General features: G+C 48.4%; 2 protein-coding genes across 4 annotated transcripts in view; one reads left to right on the forward strand and one right to left on the reverse strand.

Moving 5' to 3' along the window:
• Positions 1 to 3,668, forward strand: part of CCN4 (cellular communication network factor 4) — a 30,562-nt gene extending 26,894 nt beyond the window's left edge. For both annotated transcript variants that reach the window (XM_030875858.3, XM_060287500.2), the window contains one exon: positions 1,448 to 3,668. In XM_030875858.3, the coding sequence (XP_030731718.1) occupies positions 1,448 to 1,747 (300 nt within the window). In that variant the 3' untranslated portion in view covers positions 1,748 to 3,668. The remainder of the gene's footprint in view (positions 1 to 1,447) is intronic.
• A 7,044-nt stretch (positions 3,669 to 10,712) lies between these two features.
• NDRG1 (N-myc downstream regulated 1) overlaps positions 10,713 to 18,521 on the reverse strand; it is a 54,603-nt gene continuing 46,794 nt past the window's right edge. For both annotated transcript variants that reach the window (XM_030875867.3, XM_060287679.2), the window contains 3 exons: positions 18,377 to 18,412; positions 15,422 to 15,473; positions 10,713 to 12,524 (listed from right to left, as the gene is read on the reverse strand). In XM_030875867.3, coding sequence (XP_030731727.1) covers positions 12,343 to 12,524; positions 15,422 to 15,473; positions 18,377 to 18,412 — 270 coding nt within the window. In that variant the 3' untranslated portion in view covers positions 10,713 to 12,342. The remainder of the gene's footprint in view (positions 12,525 to 15,421; positions 15,474 to 18,376; positions 18,413 to 18,521) is intronic.

The following is an 18,521-nucleotide window of genomic DNA, read 5'->3' on the forward strand; positions in this document are numbered from 1 at the left end:
ACTGCTCCTGGGCCAGCCCCCACTCACGTGACAGCCACACGGGGCGGTAGGGGACAACGGGACTCAGGACTGCTGGAGTCAAATGCCCATCTGCTGCTGACTCTGTGTGACCATGGCCAATCTCCTTGCATCTCTGAGCCCCAGTCCCCTCATTGGTAAAACACCAGAAATGATCTCGGACATCCCTTCCAGCTTTGAGAGTCAAAGATAATTAAAATAAAGGATCAAGGGTGTAGTGGCCACAGGAGACTAAGACCCAGTCCTTGGAGTTAGAAACGGATCTGATTTGCTTAACCCAGGACCTCCTTGCTAACGCCTTAGGACTGGTCATCTGCCTTGGTGTCATGTGAAAAATATAGAGAAAGAAAAACTCAGCACTGATTCCATTTGGGGAGCACTGCTGTTTTCTTGGGGATGCTGAGGAGAGGGTTGTCCAGCAGACGAGATAGCCTAGCTTCCCACAGTTCCTCTCCTTGTCTCTTTTCCCTCTCTGAATTTCCCCTGCCCTACTAGCCTTTGTATTCTTGGTGCTTGGTACTCAGCAAACATCTCTTAACCAAAAGCATGGGAGGGAAATTTACCAGCCACAGGACAGAGAGTCCTAAGCTGGGTGAATGCACGGTGCGTGCGAGGTAGGGGTGGGCTTACCACCAAACGAATTCACGTCCCGTGCTGTTGCCTCATGCTTTCCACCCAAGTTCATTTCCATAATTCTGTGCCTAAGAGAGCTCTCAGATCAATCATACAAGCCTCAGACCCACCCCACATCGCCTGGATCTGCTCTACCTCCATTTCTGGCATGGTGCCGGTACATAGTAGACCCCGACGACCATTCATTCAGTGAGTTTAGTAAGTGCCTACTATGCACCAGGCACAGAATTAGACTGCAGGGACACAGAAGGAGCCCCATCTCGAGTGGCCCACAGCCCGGTGGAGAGACAGAGCTCCCTTTAGATAATGGCAATCCAGTTGCATGGATTGTGAATGAATACATTGCATGGAAAGGGTGTGTGGGAGAGTCTGTCAGAGGCAGAGGAGGAGGAGAGTTTAGGGTAAAATGCATCCCCCAGTCAGGGAGGCCATGATGGTTCTGCCCCTAACCAGCGAGGGGTACTTGATGGGCTAAAGCGGCCGCAAAGGCATTCCGTGTTAGTGAAACTGACCAGGGACTGGGCATTGGCAAGGCAGGAACACAGGAGAGAAAGGAAATTGCAGCTTGAGAGGTACCACCACCGCAAGGCAGCCCCCTCCTGTGCTCTTGTTTCCTCCCGCGTAATATGACTGGGTCTTGCTGTATTTGGGGTGGTCCTTCCCAGTTGGAAGATGCCGCAAATCTGAAAGGGAGGCGGAGCACGTGGAGAGTGAAAAGGGAAGAATTGAGGGCTTGGAGGGAAGAAAGTGGCTGTTGATCCTCTGAGCATCTCAACTGAAACCTCCTTTCCTGCAGGAAGGGAAGAAGTGTCTGGCCGTGTACCAGCCAGAAGCGCCCGTGAACTTTACACTGGCCGGCTGCACCAGCACACGTTCGTACCGGCCCAAGTACTGTGGGATCTGCACGGACAACAGGTGCTGCATCCCCTACAAGTCCAAAACCATCGACATCTCCTTCCAGTGTCCCGACGGGCCTGGCTTCTCCCGCCAGGCCCTGTGGATTAATGCTTGCTTCTGCAACCTGAGCTGTCGGAATCCCAATGATATTTTTGCCGACTTGGATTCCTACCCTGACTTCTCAGAAATTGCCAATTAGGCAGGCACAAAACACGAGCTCGAGGCCTGGCCCCATGCTTGTAAAGCAGGCAGCCTTCTGAGGCCCACACTGAGCCTTCTTTTGTCCACCTTAACCCTGATCCGGACCCGTGGCCCCCTTTCCTGTCTCCGACCACCCAAAGCACCCATCGTGGTGCCGCTCAAGCCCAGACAATGGGTCCTTTCCTGGACAATTCCACGCACACTCCAAGGAAAGTGCCTGTCTCCAGCCGTTCTGGTCAGTACCCGAGGCTGGTCCGGCCTGTCCAAGTCACTGGACGTCTGACTGGATCTTGCCCAAGTCTCAAGGAACAGAATCAGCTAGGCATTCAGTGTCACTAATTCCTTCTTTAAATACCAAATCGTAAGGCTCTCTGGGTCCATTCAGAAGGATAGATGGGATTTAGAGCTACTCCGATCGACAGTTGTGACCACCGCACACCAAAGTATCTCTCATTCCAAAGATTTGTGCCTCCCGAGGTCACCCAGCATTTGCCAAGTGAGGTGAATTGCTGTTTGGGTTTGGTTTTTTTAATGAACAGTTGTATCCATTATTCTGGGCATTGTTGAGGTCAGGTTTCTCTTCACCCCTGCCCTGTGAGGGGTGTACGTTGGGTTCATCCCAGTCAGAAATGCGAGACGATAAACTTCCTTCTTGTTCCTGGGAGAAGTCCCCAGTCAATACTCCAGGGTCAGAGCAAGGTCCGCCAACTGTCAGAAGGAGCGATTGACTCCAGCACTGAATCTGCTGCTCGTGGACAGGGCAGGGCGCTGGGCAATCGGCCGGGCTCCTCACTTCTGGATCCTCTCCCTGCACGGGGGCTCATGGGAGTTGCTGGAGTCCCCTGGGGTGATGTCTCTGACCCCTGAGAATGGTGCCCTGTGACATTCCTGCGCTCTTAGGGAGGCTTGGGTCCAGCGTGAGTGTGGGTCAAACCAAGAAGTGGTTTCAGAAACCAAGAAGTGAGTCCAGTCTACACCAGCCTAGGGTGGCAAGGGTCCCTGGGCCCAGGACGTGTCTCTTTCTGCCTCAGTGACCCGTTTCACAGACTGGGGGTCTACTGACCCGTAAAACCCGGTTCTGGTACAAAGACAGAGGTTAACCAGTTGTTTCAAAACAGAAGTATATTTAACAGGGATGAAAAGCTGAAAGGGCTTGAAGCTGTTCAACAAAAGGAAGAGAAAGTTGCTATTAATGGACATGAGGCTATTATTTATTTTATTAGTAAAATATAAATATTTACTGCTATAATTCTTTTATATAGTACCTTCTATGTGTCAGACATTGTTCTCAGTGCTGTACGTAACCGTTAACACTAGCTCATGGAAACTTCGAGGCCGTGTTGAAAAGTGCCCGTTACTATTTCTGTTCTTACACATGTGAAACAGAAGCTCAGAAAGGGAAGGGAGCTTGACTGAAGTCACCCAGATGGCCAGTGGAGGAGTCGGAATGCAAATCCAAGTTGAAGTGACTCTATAACCCATCTTTTCCCTCTGCTTTTAGAGCTTCCAAATGTGTCAGAGCAGGAAAACATGTCAGGACAGGCGATTCTTGCATCATTTTTGCTTCTTATTGGTGTCTCTCTGGCTCTTTTCACAAGAGAAGAGAGTGTCTGACTTTCAGATTATTTACGTGCCTAAGCGTCAAACAGAATCTGGGCTAAACCAAAATCCATGAATCCCCTACAGATCGTTCCCTCCTTCAGATCTGAACCAGCTCTCATATGTGTTTGAAGATGATTTTGTTACCCAGTGCTGCAGACTGAGTGACGGGGCGGTTATTCATGAGGGAATTCTGGGTGGCGAATTGTGGGTGGGATTCCTAGACAGGGAAGAAGGGTTGAGAACGTGCCCTCCTTAACGGTGACCTCCGGAATGCCCGATGCAAGGCATACAGTGGTGCTCAATGTGTATTTGATGAATAAAGGAAATTGTGTACATGTTCCTACTTGTATTCAGAAGATCTCTTTCTTCCAAAGGTACATGACAATCCGATTTTTATCAGCCAAGTCTTAAATGCCGTAGAAAGACATTTACTATTGAAAGAAGTGTACATTTTTATTGGAAAAAAAACAAAACAAAAGAAGAATTCCTGTGTGAAGAGAATTTATCCCATGAATAATCTCTTCTCTGAGTCTTCATGGAACATGTTGGATTTTCGTAGAGTGAAATCACCTGCCACCTACAAGCTACAAGGACTAGATGAGCGCTGACCCCATTTGAAATTCAGCAGACACCCGAGAGCTAGGTTCTTACTGAATTTGCTTCCCAGTTTGGGAAAGTGAGCATGGCTTCCAAGATCCTAGGAAGCCTGCTTGGTGGAATTGGGGGTTTTATTCTGGGAATGGGTGGGATGACGTGGCCGGAATGCTCCGGTTTGAGAAATGGATCTGTCCTATGCAGGCCCCAGAGGGAACGTCTCAGCCCCGTGTTTTGAAGTCATGGGGAAGGAGCTATGGGCCCAGCCGTGGTGTGCCCTGAGTCAGTAAAAGTTAAGAGTAATAATCATAACGAAAAGCTGTCCCTTTATTTAGAGTGCTTGCTTGGTACCAAGCGCTCTTAAGTTTTGAATTATAGTACTAATCATCACAGCGATTTTGAGGAAGCATCTCTTGCCTGTTTTATAAATGGAAAGTCTGGGACTCAAAGAGGCTGGGAAATCTGCCTCCCAAAGTAGCGACCCAAATCCCAGCTTATTCCACTCTTCCTTGCTCTTGGGGAGGCCTCCGGGGAGAGCCTGAATGAGCCCTATCGGAGTGTCACGTTGGCGGGCGGCTCAAATAGAGCAGGAAGCTTGCCACTCTAGTCCTCTGTGACACCATGTTCTGGGGGAAGGGAAAGGTATGCTAAAGATTTGTCAACTTTTGGGGAAGAAATTCATGTAGGTGCTTGGAGTGAACATCTCGTGTGTGTGTGTAGGTGTGTAGGGGAAAGAGGAAACCTGAATTTACTGAACCACCGATGCTTGCTAAACCTTATCATTAGCATCTGTTGAGCACTTACCAGGCCTTATACTGGGTGCTTTACTGCAGTGTCTTACTTAATCCTCAGAGCAAACCTATGAGATATGGCATTATTATCATTTACCCATTTTAGAAATAAGATAGCTGCGGCTATTAGAGGTTAAGTTATTTGCTCAATGTCTTACCAGCTAATGAATTACAGACCAGGATTGCAAACCAAGGTTAGTCTGACGTCCGAGTCAAAAGGCACAAGACGTGCTTTACTGACGATAGCTGCAATTTTAACTTTGAAAGTGATTCAGAGAGTGATCAAAGAAGGTAGATTCAAGTGATATGACTGTCTAGACTCTCACTGACATTGTAAGTACTGTGTATACCTAGAGATCGTGGGGAGGTAATGTAGCCTGTGACTATTATACTGAATCAGGTCACTGATTTTTAAAGACTTACCTTGATCCAAAGTAACTGCAATGATAACCCTGCACAGCTGGGAATCATGAATGGTCAGAATGGCCAGCTGTGCATTTCTGCACATACACATACGTGTTGTATGTATGTGTAAATATATATATATATGTGTGTGTGTGTGTGTGTCTGTTTTCAGACTATGACTTAATATTTAAGTATTCCTACTGCCATTTTGGTGACTACAAAATACATATGAAGAAATGTCTTGGAATTTCCCAATAGAGGAAAAGTAGCACTTGGGCAATCTGTCATGTTTTACAAGTCCTCATTTTTCTCATGATTTGGGTAGCACGGAACGTGTTTATTTAATGTGAAGGGTTTTCATTGCTCACATTCCCTGTTTATAGCTTTTCGCCTTAAAGCAATATATCATCAGCAAAGTGACTTACTGGATTGGGTGAATTTTCTTGTATATTCAGTTATTATGAGGCAATGATGGAACATTGAACACATTCAATAAATGTGCAGATGGTGGAAATTAGGTCCCAGATATTTTATACATGACAATAAAAATAGCTAAAAGTTTGGAAATGCACTGAGAAATATGAATTCTGGCATGTAGAAAACACCAGGGGTACAAATGTGTCCAGGCCGGAAGACATCTCATGTAAATATAAAATGAACATTTGGCATTCATTCACTTACTCATTTATTCCATGCCTTTTTATATCCCCAACTGCCCTGTGGGTACCTGGAGGTCAGAGACCATGACTGCATCCTCTGAGCCTCGTACGTGTCAGGGACTGGGTAGCAGGGTTTGGATGGATGGAGGGATGGGTGCATAGAGATCCATTGCCAGCTGCCTTGGGAACCAAGGGGAGTGAAATGAAGTATAAGGAGGGTTGCAGGACGCAGTGGGACCAGTTCTGACTTCGGGAGGCCGGCGGACCTTTCTTTTATTCTTTACTGGAATTCCTCACTTAACCGATCTGTGCTTCAGCCTCCTCAGCTGTGAAATGCAAAATATGACAGTACCTTCCTCGTGGGGGTGATGATGTGATAACCAAAATGCACGACCAGCTTTAGAATAGTGCTTGGTACGTGGCAAGCACTTAACAAACGCATCTATTATTTAGCTGAGTCTGTTTCCTTATGAACTGGGAAGAACCCGCAAGGCGATGGTAAGAATTGAAGTCAGTGTTTATGTCTGCATATTTTCAGTCCTATCACAAAGGTAAAGGAAACGTGTCACCGATATTCAGTTGAATGCTTTAATATTTCCATCCTATGCTTCTCGATCCCTTAACTTTTTATGTTTTCATTTTATGCTGTAATTTGATTAAGCCCCCGGCTTCTTGAAGGCAGGAAGGGTGCCGTACTTTTCTGCGTCTCCCAAACCCAGTGCTGTGCATAGCACACGCTCAGCTCTTTGAACAGGTGTGCAGATGGCTGAGTAAATGAAGGGAATGATGCACTTGATACCTTCCCGCTAAATCCCCCTCATCAACCCAAAACACGTTATGTTATTATAATAAAGTCTAGGGCAGAATCCATTCCAGGACAAAAATAATTGCCCCATGAATCATTTCCAAGTACACTTGTATCCTGAAACATACTTTTTTCAAAATTGGAATTCAGATCGTGGAGTCCAGTGGATGCCTCCAATTAAGGTGCATGTGTGGACTCTGGGAAAGATTTCAGATGATATCAGGTGGATGAAGTTTTGGGAAAATGGGATTCAGGGAAAATGGCCAGAGCATTTTATTATGAAGGCTAGAAAGCATATAGCAGAGAAGCCACTGTTCTCTCTCACCCTCCAGCGATGAAATGAAGATGCAGAAGCATCCTATGTATTCAGAGGTCCCAGTTCCAGCTGAACCTGGGCTCTTTCCAATGTAGAACTGAGCAAAAATGATTTCTAAGGAGATGAAAAGGCTGGCACCAAACCCAGGTATGGTTTCGTATATTATATGCTGTAAAGAATGTTTCCAGATCTCCATGCTAAATCTTGTTTTTCACACACCACTAGCGAAAGTGGGTTTCTTAGTCCATCCCATAAAGAGGAAAAGGAAGCTGCTAAACCTGGCTTATTGATGGCCATGAGAAAAATGTCAGCCTGCCAGCGAAGGAGGAGACAGAAGAATTAAGAACCAGATGAAAGATACGGTAAAGGCTGGTCACCGCCTGGGTGGGACTACTGAATGGAGGGACAGATGTCCCCATGGGCAGTAAAAGCCGCAAGGTCCTCCAGTTTATTAGTCCCAGGAACTAACCAATGTTCTACAGTCCCAAGACGGCAGTAGGTGGCTGCATTAGTCACGTTCTCAGCCAACTGTTTTCCAGACCAGAGGGACGTAATCCATTTTAGAAATCGTTGCACAAGCCATTTCGTCTCTGTGAGCCTTGGCTTTCTTATCTGTGAAGCAGATAAAGATAAAAAGGGAAAAGAAACTATAATAAACGCTACATATTACTATTATTAGTGATGCATTCTCTGCAGGGTGCCCTTGTCACGAGGTCACATGGTCAGTGCTTCCTGGGGAGGGCGGGGTGTTCAGGAAATTTCTCAGAGCAGGAATGAGGAAGGGCCTTTCCTGCAACAGTGAGTTTGGCTGTCAGTGGGTTTAATGGCAAAGCACATAGCAATTCACCGGCTACAGCTGCATCAACTACTCGGAATCCTGCCGTGTGTATGTGAGGGAGGGGATGGGAGTAGTGTGAACTAACCTCTGATTACAATGTAGCATCTCCTCCGACCTAAAGGTGGGCCACAAACCGTAACGTCACCAGTTGAAATCACATATATTATCACAATGGTGGCAGTTATCTCGAGATGCTCTTATGCTCATAGTTGATTGGACAGCGGCTGGACACTTGAATCAAGCTGGTCCCATTCAATTCTTACCCTTGAAAGACACAAAGACCCATTTAGTTCCAGGTCCAAGAACCAGAAGGTCAAGGATCCCATCGTTTTATGCTTTAGAGATGCAGGGAAATCTGCTTAGAAAGAAGGAGGCTCATCTGCTCACTAGGCCCCCTCCCTAACCCATCTCCAAACCCATAAGGCCAAGCTTCCCCTCTGCCCTTGGATTCCATGTGGAACACAGTTGAAGGGTTTGCATGCAGCCTGAGAAGCCCAAGATGGATTTAAGCTATATCTAGGGACCCATCCAGTGACCGATAGTGAGGTGGTGTCTGAGAAGCGGAATGAGGAAGGTGGCAGATGGGCCTCTGTTGCCCCTATAGAGCCTGCACGTGGTTGGTCTTGGTGCACACTTGTCTCCCAGCTGCTGCTGACACCCAAGGGTCTGGGGATCGAAACCAAAATAAGCAGCTAGGAAAACAGAAATAGATCCCCAGCTGGCAAAACAGCCTCTGGGCAAACCATCTCTAAATAGCATCTGATACATGCAAACACCTGCAACAGTTCATTTCTCTCGATGGAAGCCTGAGCTCCAGGGAGCTGATCGTGGCAGGTCCAGGGGGTCTCTGCGCCACACGTGTACGCACTGCCATGGTGATTCCCTGCTGGCTCTTCTATGCCTGCCTTTCCTTTGCTCCTGACTCTCACACAGGATCCGTCACGGAAAAGGCCCTTATTGTGAATGTAGAATAAGGATGAGCCTGCACGCTCCTCCTCCTGCATCTACAGCAGGGCTCCTTAACCTCGGGTCCTTGGACCAGGGATCCCTGGGTTAAATTCAGGGGTCGTGTGCTTGGATGGGGGGAAACGAATCTTTGTTTTTACTAATCTCTAATTGCAGTGTGGCATTGTGGGCCACAAACCCTAATGTCACCAGCTGAAATCACATGTATTTTTCTTACCACAGTTGTGGCAGTTTTCTCGAACTGCTATGATGCTCATCACTACCTTGAAATTATATTGAGACCTGCCTCCACATCACTATTTAACTTACTAATAAAGAAACGTCACACAATCGGAACATTTGGAGAACTACACTTCACCATCAGTGGTTTCTTTTGCACTGTTATGTGCTGTATTTCATGCGTTAAAACCCTTCCTGACGGGCACACCACACACGGTCATCTCATCCTTCCCTGCCCAGGCACTTGCTGCATGATGGTGCAGGCTGCAACAGTGTTTATAGCTAATTATGCTAAGAAACTCTTCAAGGTACGCGAAGAAAAAAACCAATATAATAAACAGTAAGATAGTTGTTTAAAAAGGAGGGGGATGTTAAGTGTGGGCTGCATTTAGGGACTTGCTTCCAAAGAACAAGTATGGGGCTTCCCTGGTGGCGCAGTGGTTGGGAGTCCGCCTGCCGATGCAGGGGACACGGGTTCGTGCCCCGGTCCGGGAGGATTCCACATGCCATGGGGCCGCTGAGCCTGCGCATCCGGAGCCTATGCTCCGCGGCGGGAGAGGCCACAGCAGTGAGAAGCCCGCATACCGCAAAAAAACCACCACCACCAACAACAAAAAGAACAAGTATGGAAAAGCAGAAAAAGTAACTTAACAGTTGAGACACCTGGCAAACACGACCTCAGCCAGGCGATCAAAGTCAACCTCATCCGTGTTCAATCACGTTGGCCCATCATGCTGACAGAACGCGGTGATGAGAATGGCACTGAGCCTCCAGGGTCTTCATTCCAAAAACTCAGAACCCCAACTGGACCATGAGAAAACCATATACGCAAACCTCAATTGAAGGCCATTCTACAAAATGCCCCACCAGGGCTTCTCAAAACCGTCAAGGTCATCAAAAGCAAGGATAGTCTGAGAATCTCTTACAGGCCAGAGGAAGCAAAGCAGGCATGATGACGAAACGTAACCTGGTATCTGGACGGGATCCTGGGACAGAAAAAGGACAACAGGGAAAAACTAGTGAAATCCCAAGAAAGTAGGGAGCTTAGTTAATAGTAATCTATCAATGTTGATTTCTCAGCTGTGACCACTGCACTGTAGTATCATGAGATGATAACAATAATAGGGGAAACTGGAGGTGGGGTATATGGAAACTCTCTGTACTATCTTTGCAACTGTTTTGAAAATTTTAAACTAATTTTAAATAGAAATGGGAGGTGGTACTGAAACCTGTTGTGTCTACATTTTTTTAAAAAATACAAGGGCCAGAAGCATTACAGGGATTGTCACTGGGTGGTCTTTCCACACGCTTTTCTATAATAAAAATAAAATGTGAAAAAGATGTTTCCTTCTAATTACAGGTTGAAAAGCTTGATCCCCTTGTCACTGTATTATTCAGCTATTGAGCGCTTGAAACAGGGCTGGTCCGAATTGAGATGTGCTGTGATGTAAAACACACCCTGGATTTCTTAGTAGGAAGGAAAGAATGCATGATACCTTAATCATTACATTGATCCTATGTTGAAGTGATAATACTTTGGATATGTTGGGTTAAATTATTAAAGTTAATTTCACTTGTGTCTACCTTTTTTAATGTGGCTACTTGAAAATTTGAAGTTACATCTGTGGTTCGTATTATATTTTTACTGGACAGGGATGCTGTAAAGCAAAGAATTCCAAAGGTGAGGGGCACGTGGTAGGAAGCCCCAGGTAAGAAAGACCCATCCCAATGCACGACCTCTCAGGCGGAGGAAAAGGACACAAGCCACTGCAAAGTTACAAATTTATTGGTCTGGAAATAAATACAAATATCTCATTAAGAAACTCCTCTGGAAAGACTTGTACACAACAGTTTCTTGTTCTGATTCAGCCATTTCTGCCTCCCAGGGGGTAGGTCGCAGGTAAACTGAGTCATTATTCCCCCCAAGCTACCTAGAAGGCTTGACTCTTCCTCCCAGTAACCACTAGGCCCCGGCGGCTGACTCACAATGTTCCCTTCACTCTGATCAAACTTCCTATAAGATCCACGGTTAGCCAAAGTAAAAATCAAAAGGCAGTTAAGTGGTACAGGAACTCGACAGCTACGCTGACGTTGCCCAGAAATGTCAGTGATGCCACCCGGTTCAGCGAGAGGGTAGAGGGGCAGGAAGGCGGGAGAGGGAAGGAAAGCCCATGGAATACACATTCCAGAATCCTTGCATCTTCTGGGCCACCACTCCCCAAGGGAATCCCCACCCCCTACAAGAGCGAACAGTTCTATCTGAAGATCCCGGAAGGTCACCAGGTCAGAAATGTTTGGCAGTCAAGTTCAGATTCAACCCAGGTTGTCCAAGATTGGAAGCTAGATTTAACTCAATCACACATGGTTCCTGGGAACCAGATGGGATCAACTGAAATCACAACTGCACTGGACTCCATCACAACCACGAGGAATCCTTTACATCTAATAACCAAAAATACCAGCCCACCTCAATGCCCCTGCCCCCCTCCCCCGGCCGCTGCCTGGAGACGCAGCACAGCCAGGCACGGCCCTCCATTTCAAAGCAGCAGCTACAAATCTACACGATCTTCCCCATGAATGAAATGATCACTCGTCCATGTATTTGGGGTAGGAAGTAGGTGACGTGGAGGAAGAGGCAGGCAGCAGAATCAAAGCCTCAAACCCCCGATACCAAACGTTTGCCAAGACCGTCTCTTTGAAAAACTGGGAGATTTTGTCACCTGCTTCTGTTGTCCATTAAAAAAATGCCAGAAAAACAGGCTTCTGGCATCGGCACTGAAAAGTGTATATATGCGCAGACGTTAAAAATCTACTTCTTCAAGTTCACGACAGAGATTTGCTCTTCCAAACACTTCGGAGCCGCTGCATAAATTCCACCTCTTTCCCCGCTTCCTGTTTGGCTTTGCTAAAAGAGCTCGCCACCATTCCCCCCTCTCCCCCTCTCCAAATCAGAAGGGGTTTGGTTTCCAGAAACTGGGTCTGTTTTTTCTTTAGTTGGAAAGGAAACAGGAAGTAGGTGGGCTGGGCTTCCAACAAAACGTCCCTTCGCGCCAGGATGCTCAGGTCAGCCTAGCCTTGGATTGATCAAGTGTTTGCTCTGTGTTTCTTGTTTTTGGCAGTTTGGTGTCTCTGAGGGAGGGTAAGACAGTGGCCTCTAGGCCGCTCGCTAGTGGAAACAGGACACTGAGATGCTTCTTTCCCTTTGGTCCACTCCACCCCGCCCTCGCCGGAAGGGGAGCCCTCCACAAACCCAATCTCACTTTGTCCTCACCAGAGCGCACTCGTACAAAATAAGCTTTGGATTAATACCGAGCTACATGTGGTTGGCAGGCAGGGGCGGGGAGGGGCAGCTACAGCGATTGATCCCAGAGTCCAGGGGCGGCCGTCCCCAAGGCCACCTAGCAGGACACCTCCGTGGAGTTGGGCCCTGCGCTGCTCCCGGGGCCGCCGGAGTTGGGGACGATGTCCAGCCGGGCGCCCTCGCTGGTGTGGGAGCGGCTGCGGGCGCCCTCCAGGGACGTGACGCTGGAGCCTGAGGCTGTGCGGGACCTCATCAGGCGCGTCATGCTGGCGGAGGGCACTGCGAGAGAGGAGAGAGACCCGTGAGGGGATGGGCCAGCGCTGGAAGCACCTGCACACCGGGGATGCTGCCTGCTGTGCGCCCCACCCGCCTGGGCACCTTTGCTCCTGTCCATCCTCGCAGCCATCCGGCTGCTGGGCTCCGCATCGTTTCTGTCTCTGCCCACAGAGGTGGAGCGCAAGACCCAGGTGGAGTAAGGACTGGCTGCGATCCCACAGCGGCGTGAACCCACAGCTGGTCTGAATCCCAGCTCTGTCTGCTACCTGCTACTTGAATCCCAGCTCTGGGGCTTTGGGAGTGTCCCTCTCTGAGCCCCCGGCCCCCCCTATAAAATGGGAATACTACCACTGACGCCCTGGTAGCAGCGCCGGGGTGTGTGCCCACCACCCCGTAAGGCCAACAATGACCAGAGCGGGGAGGACGTTCAAGGTTGGCCAGGCTAATCCCCGCACGCCACAGACTGGAAACCAAGGCCACACAGAGTGGTCAGCTGTCGTCTCTCCCTCCAGGAAACCTGCGAGCTCCCAGGTGCTATCAACGGCACTGTCCCTTCCAAAGGATTTAAAATGCCCTTGAACACAGCAGGTGGCTTACAAGGTGGAATGAAGACAAAAAATCGCCCCGCCTGTACTGGGTGGAATGGCATCCCCCCAAACTCACGTCCACCGGCACCTCAGACTGTAACCTTCTTTGGAAATAAGGTCTTTTCAGATCTATTTAGATATGATGAGGTCACCCTGGGTTGGGGTGAACTCTGATGCCATGGCTGGTTTCCTCTTAAGAGGAGGAGACACAGGTGCACACGGGGAGAAGCCATGTGAAGACCGGGCAGAGGTCAGAGTGATGCAGCTAAAAGCCAAGGACTGCTGGCAACCACCAGCAGCTGGGACAAGGCAAGGAAGGATTCTTCTTAGAATCTCTGGAGGGAGCGTGACCCTGCCCACATCTTGATTTTGGACTTCTAGCCTCTAGAACTGTAGCACCGTGAGAGAATAAATTTCTGTTGTTCCAGGCCACCCAGTTTGTGGGGATTTGTTATGGCAGCCCTGGGAAACTACTACACCACCCGACTGAAGCGTCATTGCCAAGGCCATACTGAATAATGGATATCACACGCTGAGGCAGCTGATAAATACAGAGGCATGTAAGGGCTACACTGTTCACTCAGTGGGCACAGGTGTTGGCTTTCTGTGGCAGACACCCACAGACAGAATTCATTCTTGCTGTACCGAATCCTCTTCTTACAGAGCTAGTTGCTGAATCTGGAGAAAAATTGGGATCAGTCCTATATCTGTTGCTCACATATTCTCTCTGAGCCCCTGTTTCTTGACCCCAGATCTGGGGGCTTACTGACCTTGCGGGGCTCTGGTGACCCTAGCATGGTGTCATGGGTGCTGGGGGCTCATCATTCTGCCCACTGCTGTGAGCAGACACTCAGTAAATGAATGACTACTCTGTCTTTAGTTGATGCCTCCAGCTCGCTCTGCTGTCTCTCCCTACGACCTGCAGGATGCTTCAGCTTTCTGGAAATAGAAGCTTATGTGGGGGGGGGAAACAAGGCCTGCCTTTCACTTCCTTTCTCCCCAGAATGCACTTTCAAAGCAGAAATCTAAACCCAGGGCAGGTCCAAGACAAACGAGTTGCAATTCATGGCTGCAAGGTAAATGAAGGCCTTCTCCAGTTACTGCCTTTGCCTGCACATTTCCTTGGAGGGAGAGAGGCTGGAAAGGCAGGAGACCCACGAGCAGATGTTTTCTGTTGGAAGAGGGCACGTTGGGACAGGGATCCTGTCCGAAGCATGTAAATCAGGCTCGTCCACTCTCAGCCACTCCAGAAACTAAGGACGGCTGAGGCCAACCTTAGACTGCATTGCAGTCAGTTGACCAAACATAACATTACTATTTTAAATGAGCAAACGGTTTAAGCCTCAGCAAAAGAAAAGGAGGGGGGAGTGATGAGATGCTCAGACTTCCTTGTGAAGGTGGGCACATGAATTATAATTCCAGGCAGCAGACAAAGAACCCAAAGAACCACACCGGGGCCGGAACCGTGGCCGACACACCAACATATACCAACGGTGGCTGCTGCCCAGCAGTGTGCTTACACTTGGTGTTGTCTGTCCTGGTCATGGGACCGCATTTCTGAAAATGTGTCTGTGAATAAATGTCTGTAAATAAACGATAATCATAACGCGAGAAGCTCCAAGTTCTTTAATTGTGCTTCTACTTATCCTTCAATTCCCACATCTAATGATTTAGCAAAGACATGCTCTGTCTTGAATGTAAGTGGCTTTATCACCCACTTGTTCAGAGCTTTACAGTTTTCAAAGAACTTTCGCAGATCCCCACTCTGCTCCTTACTTAATCTCTCAAAGCCTCAGTTTCGTCATTTGTAAATGAGGATAAGAGTATCTCCTAGGATTACTGTGATGATTAAAGAAGAAAAAAATAAAGGATTTATTAATCTTTCATCACCACCACCACCACCACCACCATCATCATCATCATCATTGCCATTTTACCAGCATCACCATCATCACTGCAAGTCTCTTAGAAAGAATGTAACCAAAATTTAAAAGATTTTCATGGTCTCATTGTTTGTTGTCTTCTTGGTGCTCAAGGGATAATCCTCACCTAAACCTTAAAACATTCCCTGGTGTGAAACAGCTTCTGTTCAACAATGGAGGGAGAATGAGGCACTGTGGTATGAGGAGACACTGGAACCCCTGCCCTGCGGCCCATCCTCCACACACCTAAATACTTCTTCCCTGACCTGCCCAGTTTGCAAAAAGGCTGAAGCTGGCCAAGGTGATACAGAATACTGTACTCATCCCAACCTGGTTCCAGTTCCCACACCTGCCCTTCAACCCACCGCCTGCCAGGAAAGGCCATACTCACTGTATCCCATGCCCTGCACGAAGTACTTGAAGGCCTCGGCAAGCTTGGCCGGCTGCAAGAGAAAAGAGGGGAAGTGCTGTCAGTCACCAGAGGTCCAGATCATGCAGCCGTGCCTGTGGTCACCTTCGTTAAAGAGCTTGGCCCAAGACAGAAGGCCACCTCGGGTGGATAGGACAAAACACGAAAGGAAAGGAAAGACTATGGGATACTTATGGAGACCAAAATTAGCTTTGACCAGAAGTTACATGACCTGTCTGAGCCAGTTTTCTCACCTCTAAAATATGGGCAGAGTGCCACACCTACTCCTGAGGGCTTCTCTAAAGAAGACATCATTGGATAAAGTGATGTGTCCAACTCAGGGTCTAGAATGTAATAGCCACTCACTGTGCTAAGGGCTTTGCAGCATTATCTCATCTTCCCGACAACGGCCTTATGAGGTTAGTACCATCTTCATATATGTTTCACAGCTGAGCAGACTTGGAGAGATAAATAATCCGTCCAAGGTCTTATGATTAATCAGTGGTCTTGTATATTAACCCAGGGCTTTCCAAACCCCATAACAGTTTACTCTCAGCCTCAGTAGCAGGCTGGCTGGCTGGCTGGCTGGATGAAAGGATGGTGGATAAATGGATAGATGAAAACGAAAAAAGATCGATGGAAAGAAGGAAGGAAGGAGGGGAAAAAGGAAGGAAGGATGATGGATAGATTAATGAAAAGAGAGGCTGTATGGATGGAAGGAAAGAAAAAGATGGTCAAAGAAGGAAGAATAGATGAATGGATGAATGGATGGATGGATAGATGGATAGGTGGACAGACAAATCAATCGACTGGGCTACTTTAAGTAAAATGAGTTGGGAATGCTGAGAACACACCCAGTTCTACCAATTACACTCAAAAATTTAATCTAAACGGGCGGTGAAGGCCATATTCGCAGGCTAATTAATTCCAACTCTTTTTTTTTTTTTTTTTTTGTGGTACACAGGCCTCTCACTGTTGTGGCCTCTCCCGTTGCGGAGCACAGGCTCCGGACGCACAGTCTCAGCAGCTATGGCTCACGGGCCCAGCCGCTCCGCGGCATGTGGGATCTTCCCGGACCAGGGCACGAACCGGTGTCCCCTGCATCGGCAGGCGGACTCTCAACCACTGCGCCACCAGGGAAGCCCTAATTCCAACTCTTAAATGCAATGTCCTGGGTCTATTCTCACACCCTCTCATTTCACTGGTGAGCAGTCATCGGGGAGGGAGTGTCCCTGCCCACCTCCACCAGCTCCTGCCGCTGTTCCCAAAGAGCCAAATGACATTTAAAGAAGAGCCTGTGCTGCAATTGGCCTCTGGGGGTCACGTGATGATTGTAAGAAGGGGACGAGAGTTGCAGGGACATCTGTGTTCAACATGGCGGACAGAAACAAGAGGACAGGCTTGGAAAGGAGAATATCTGGGCCCAAACTCGGCTCCCCTGGGTAACCTAGGGCAATCTCTCCCATCTGTTAGCCTCAGTTTCCCTTCTGTGACTGTGATAGAATGCATGCTCTTCCTTCCTCTAAAGACTGTTGCAAGGATTGAATGGAATGAAGGATGGGAACGCCCTTTGTAAAAACACACCCAACTTGCAAGGGCAGGAGGAGGAGTGATTACACAGTTACTGGTCCTCATTGGGCTGCTCTCCTGGGAGCCTGGGCTAGCTCAGCTCCTGCCATGACATATAAAACGTGTTTTCACTAAGCATAGAGTTAGATTTCTCTCATTTCAAGTAGAGAAAGGAATAAAGGGAGGACGGAAGTATAGGTGGAAAGAAAAATGGCGCCCCTTCTCTGCAGCCAACTTTTGCTGCACTGTCTCAGTAGCAGTGTCAAGCGGGCTGGGTGGATGAACTAGTCACTAGTGTGCAGGTATTAATCCTGTTTACATCCAAGCAGGGCTCTACTGGAAAGCCATCTGTTCCCTCTAGAAACTGAGACATCCCATCCTTCTCTGGCTACTCCAGCTATCAACTGGGCAAAACACAACAGCAGATAAAAAGCTGAAAATATTTTGTTCTTTGCCAGTGGGAGCAGAGAGAGACACTGGAAACAGAAGTTAAGAGAGCCACCCGAGGCCACTTGTGCCGCTCACTCTGCAAGGGAGGCTCCCAGGGAGCTCAGCGGGACTTGTCAGGACTGGGGGGGCACCTAGAGCTAGAAAAAGGCACACATCCGATTGAGAAATCGCTGGATTACCGAAGCTCTGAAGTCCCTTTCAGGACTGGAGGGAGAAAGAAGGTTAGGGGACAGTTTGGTGGAAAAGACAACCCAAAATGCACAAAATATTTCATAGTAAGATAGAGTGCAAAACTGTACTGATAGAAAATTATAAGAAGAGATAAAAAATTCATTCACTTGTTAGGTGGGGGGGTGGTATTTATGGGTGGAGACTTGGAGGGGACAGTTATTGTGCTGCAAACACAGTACAATGATTGATATGTTTATACGTGCATACACACATATGCATACATGTATACACACTCACATACACACATATACACATGTGCATGCACACACACAGACACACACACACACACACACACACACACACACACACACAAACACACCCTTTGGTCCATCTCCTCTCTGCGCTCCCTGCTTTGCCCCTGGGCTCCAGGAGCCTGTGGCTCCAGCGGAAGCCTGTGGTCTTTGGGGTCAGACACACCTAGATTCTGATGCACGACTGCCAAGCTGTGTCCACTTGGCAAATCCCTTCACCCCTGTGAACGCCAGCATCAACTACTCCACAGGGGCTTCTGGGGGACGACCAAGCAAGTCCTGACATGCAAGCACCTTTTATAAACGGTAGCAAGTCCAAATGTGTCATCAGATGTAGCAGCAAGGTGGGCGGCCAGCAGGCAGTGAGGGAAAGGGGGGTAACGGGTCCCAGAGGCACATGCCCTCCACCTGGGGAGCGGGGACAGGTGTAACTCACCTGGGAGATCTGTGGGAGGCCGCCACAATCCGCCATCTGGGAGAAAGCAAGCTGGTTAGTGCCAAAGGCCTCACGTGGAGGGGATGCCGGCTCTGTGGACCAGCTCCAAACGGGCACCCACTCTGCCCGCTGCCCTGCCCCGGGC

The sequence above is a fragment of the Globicephala melas genome, chromosome 17 (genome assembly GCF_963455315.2).
Source record: "Globicephala melas chromosome 17, mGloMel1.2, whole genome shotgun sequence".
In the NCBI taxonomy this organism is placed as follows: domain Eukaryota; kingdom Metazoa; phylum Chordata; class Mammalia; order Artiodactyla; family Delphinidae; genus Globicephala; species Globicephala melas.